A 3,129-nucleotide genomic window follows, 5' to 3' on the forward strand; every position below is an offset into this window, starting at 1 on the left:
CCATGGCCGAGGGCGCGTTCTTCGGGGCGCACACGCCCTTGCACCCGGACCACCTGTGGATCTGGGAAAAGGCCGTGTATGTGGACGAGAACCAGCGCACCTGGCTGCCCATAACCATCGAGGTACAGCCGCTGTGGGGCCGGGCGTGCAGGGAAGCATGGGCGGCCCACCCATGGCCCAGGGTCTGGACCCGGATGCCCCCGGTTGTGCAGGCCCTAGAGGACACCCTCAGATGCCGCAGGGCGAGGGCGGCGGCAGGGAGACTCAGAAGGGCAGGTCCGCCCGGGGCGGCCAGGACACACAGATGAAACCACTCTGAGCTGGGCTCAAGGATGAGAGGTTCTCCAGGCCAGGAAAGGAGGGTGGGAGAAACACAAAGCCAAAGGATGGGGACCCAGTATGTCTGGAGTGTATGAATATGATCTCTAGTAAAATAGGATTTCTCTGGATCTCAAGGACGTAATCCATAAAATGGGAATAATCTTGTGTCCAAAGTGATTTGGGTTTCCCTAGTGGCTCGGAGAAGGCAATGGCACCCCACTCCAGTACTCTTGCCTGGAGGGTCCCATGGACGGAGGAGCCTGGAGGGCTGCAGTCCATGGGGTCGCTGAGAGTCGGACATGACTGAGCGACTTCACTTTGACTTTTCACTTTCGCGCATTGGAGAGGGACATGGCAACCCACTCCAGTGTTCTTGCCTGGAGAATCCCAGGGACGGGGGAGCCTGGTGGGCTGCCGTCTATGGGGTCGCACAGAGTCGGACACGACTGAAGTGACTTAGCAGTAGCAGTAGCAGTGGCTCAGGCGGTAAAGAATCTGCCTGCAACGTGGACGACCCAGGTTGGATTACTGGGTTGGGAAGATCCCCTGGAGAAGGAACTGGCAACCCACTCTAGTATTCTTGCCTGGGAAATCCTATGACCAGAGGAGCCTGGCGGTCTACAGTCCGTGGGTTACGAAGAGTCGGACATGACTGAAGGACTAAAACTAGAAAGTGATTACCTGCCTTGGCAGATTATCAGGATCTCCATAGGTGAATCCAGAAATCTGTATTTTGAAAGGACCCTCCACAAATTAAGATCAGCCAAGTTTGGGAACCACTGCAGTGTAGAGTTTGGGATATTTCCTATCTCCTCTATTCTTTGAAAGAAACAAATTTCAGATGGCATAAAGCAGTACCGAATACTGACTTTGTTTTATGTGTGATGCCTTAAGACCTTAAGATGGATCTTTAGTTAATATTAACTTCTTTTTTTAAAAGAAATACAACTCTCTTACAAGCACTTTCCGTCAGAGCATGGGTTTCCTCAAAGAAACTTAGGTGAAAACAGTGAAACTTTCCATATATAAACCAAAGAAAGGATATATAAAAGCGTAGTTAAAATGTCATTAGAACATTTATGGAATATAATAGTAAAATTGCAAAAAGTTACTGAGAATACTTGTTTTCCCATTTTATAGGTGAGGAAATAGAGGCATAAAAATGTACATTTGTTCAAAGTAGTGCTGCTTGTAGGTAATGGGGTTGGGATTCTAGCGCAACATCATCTAAAATGTAACCACCATCTAAAATTTGTATCTCTATTATCCTTTAAGATTTTGAAATATATATACTTTTAAAAATTAAGTTAAATATTCATTTTAAGTCAAGTATTTGAGGAAAATGTAAGTGAATATCTTTTTTTTAATCTCTGGTTGGGGCATATCTTCTTAAACATGATGCTGAAACTGTAAAGCAGAGTTTTTCACATAATCATTATAAATTCTTGACAAAACCATTTAGCAAACCATGGGACAGGATTTTCTCCACATAATTTTAAAGACCTAGTATTCTTCATCTGAAAAGATTTATGTAAGTCAGCAACAAAAAGATGAATAAGCAGATTTCAAATGGTTCAAGGATCTGGAAAGCCATATCCTAACATGGAAAGAATGGTGATTTCCACCCTTGCACCTTGCAAGATATTCTGAATTGTTTTTTAATGGTGAATTCTAACTTACTTCATAGATAAAATTTGAAAAGCTGTTTCCACTTTGGAAAAATAATCATTGAATAAGTGTCTGGTTGATATGCCAAAAATTCTAAGTTGTGGGGATTTGCAGTGAGTGGGATTAAATCCCACTGCTTGTGAAGCTGATCTTCTACTCAGGGAGAGGGACAGCACAGTAGGTGAGGCGGGGGGGAAGTTGTGTAGGATAACTCCAGTGGGATGGCAGGCAAGAACCAGTGGCGTGGGGTCTTCATGCAGGTCCCCTCCAGAGTCTTCATTTCCATGTACCTGCAAATTGCCGGTCATTTTCTCTGAAACCTTTTTGGACATGGGTTTGGGCACGCCCCTTATGGATATCATAGAGTTGGATTCTTCTGGCATTTGTCTTTATAGATATACATTCATTCGAACTGAGACCTGCCTTTAAAAAGGATGTGAGTCCTGCATGGATTTAGGGGACAATGTTCCAGGCAGAGGACAGCAAGTAGGAGGGATTTCTACTTGGAGGGAGTGTGTGTCCCAGACATGGCGAGGAGGTCAGTGTGGCCGGAGTGGATGAAGGAACTGGGATGGAACAGGAGGAGGTGAGAGAGGCAGGGACCTGGCTCAGCAGGCCTGTGGGCCACGGTGAAGATTCCAGTTCATCTGCCTGCAATTGGAAGCTGTCAAAGGGCATCCAGCAGGGGAGAGACAAGATTTTTAGACACGCACCCTGGCTGTGGGGCTGAGACTTGGCTTTGGGCCACAGGACCAACTAGGCGGCAGGCTGGGCAGTTGTCTCTGTAGTCTAGTGAGAGGCAATGAAACAGGGACTACGGTGGAGATGGTGAAACATGCTCTGTTGTTACCTGATTCCAGGGTCTGGGGAGATCTTGTTTCAAAGGGGATGCATGATAATGAATAATCCAAGAACGTCCCACATCAGCTGAAGCAGACCCCAGATGCCATGGTTACAGAAGCCCCGGGGCCCCGTGGCATTCCCTAGCAACTAGGCACTGGTCACCACAAGGTGGATCTTCTGCGGTCCCATCTGGGTATCTAGACCCATTCAAGTGCTGCTCATCCTGGCCCAGCCTGAGCCCCTTGAGAGGAGCGTTGTCTGGCTTAGGGACTGGATCTTCGGGGAGCAGTGACCATC

General features: G+C 47.3%; 1 protein-coding gene across 1 annotated transcript in view; it reads left to right on the top strand.

Moving 5' to 3' along the window:
- Positions 1-2: 2 nt before the first annotated feature.
- Positions 3-3,129, top strand: part of TCL1A (T-cell leukemia/lymphoma 1A) — a 5,183-nt gene continuing 2,056 nt past the window's right edge. The window contains exon 1 of the mRNA XM_010851431.1: positions 3-122. Within this exon, the coding sequence (XP_010849733.1) occupies positions 3-122 (120 nt within the window). The remainder of the gene's footprint in view (positions 123-3,129) is intronic.

The sequence above is a fragment of the Bison bison genome, unplaced genomic scaffold (genome assembly GCF_000754665.1).
Source record: "Bison bison bison isolate TAMUID 2011002044 unplaced genomic scaffold, Bison_UMD1.0 scf7180017864302, whole genome shotgun sequence".
In the NCBI taxonomy this organism is placed as follows: Eukaryota; Metazoa; Chordata; class Mammalia; order Artiodactyla; family Bovidae; genus Bison; species Bison bison.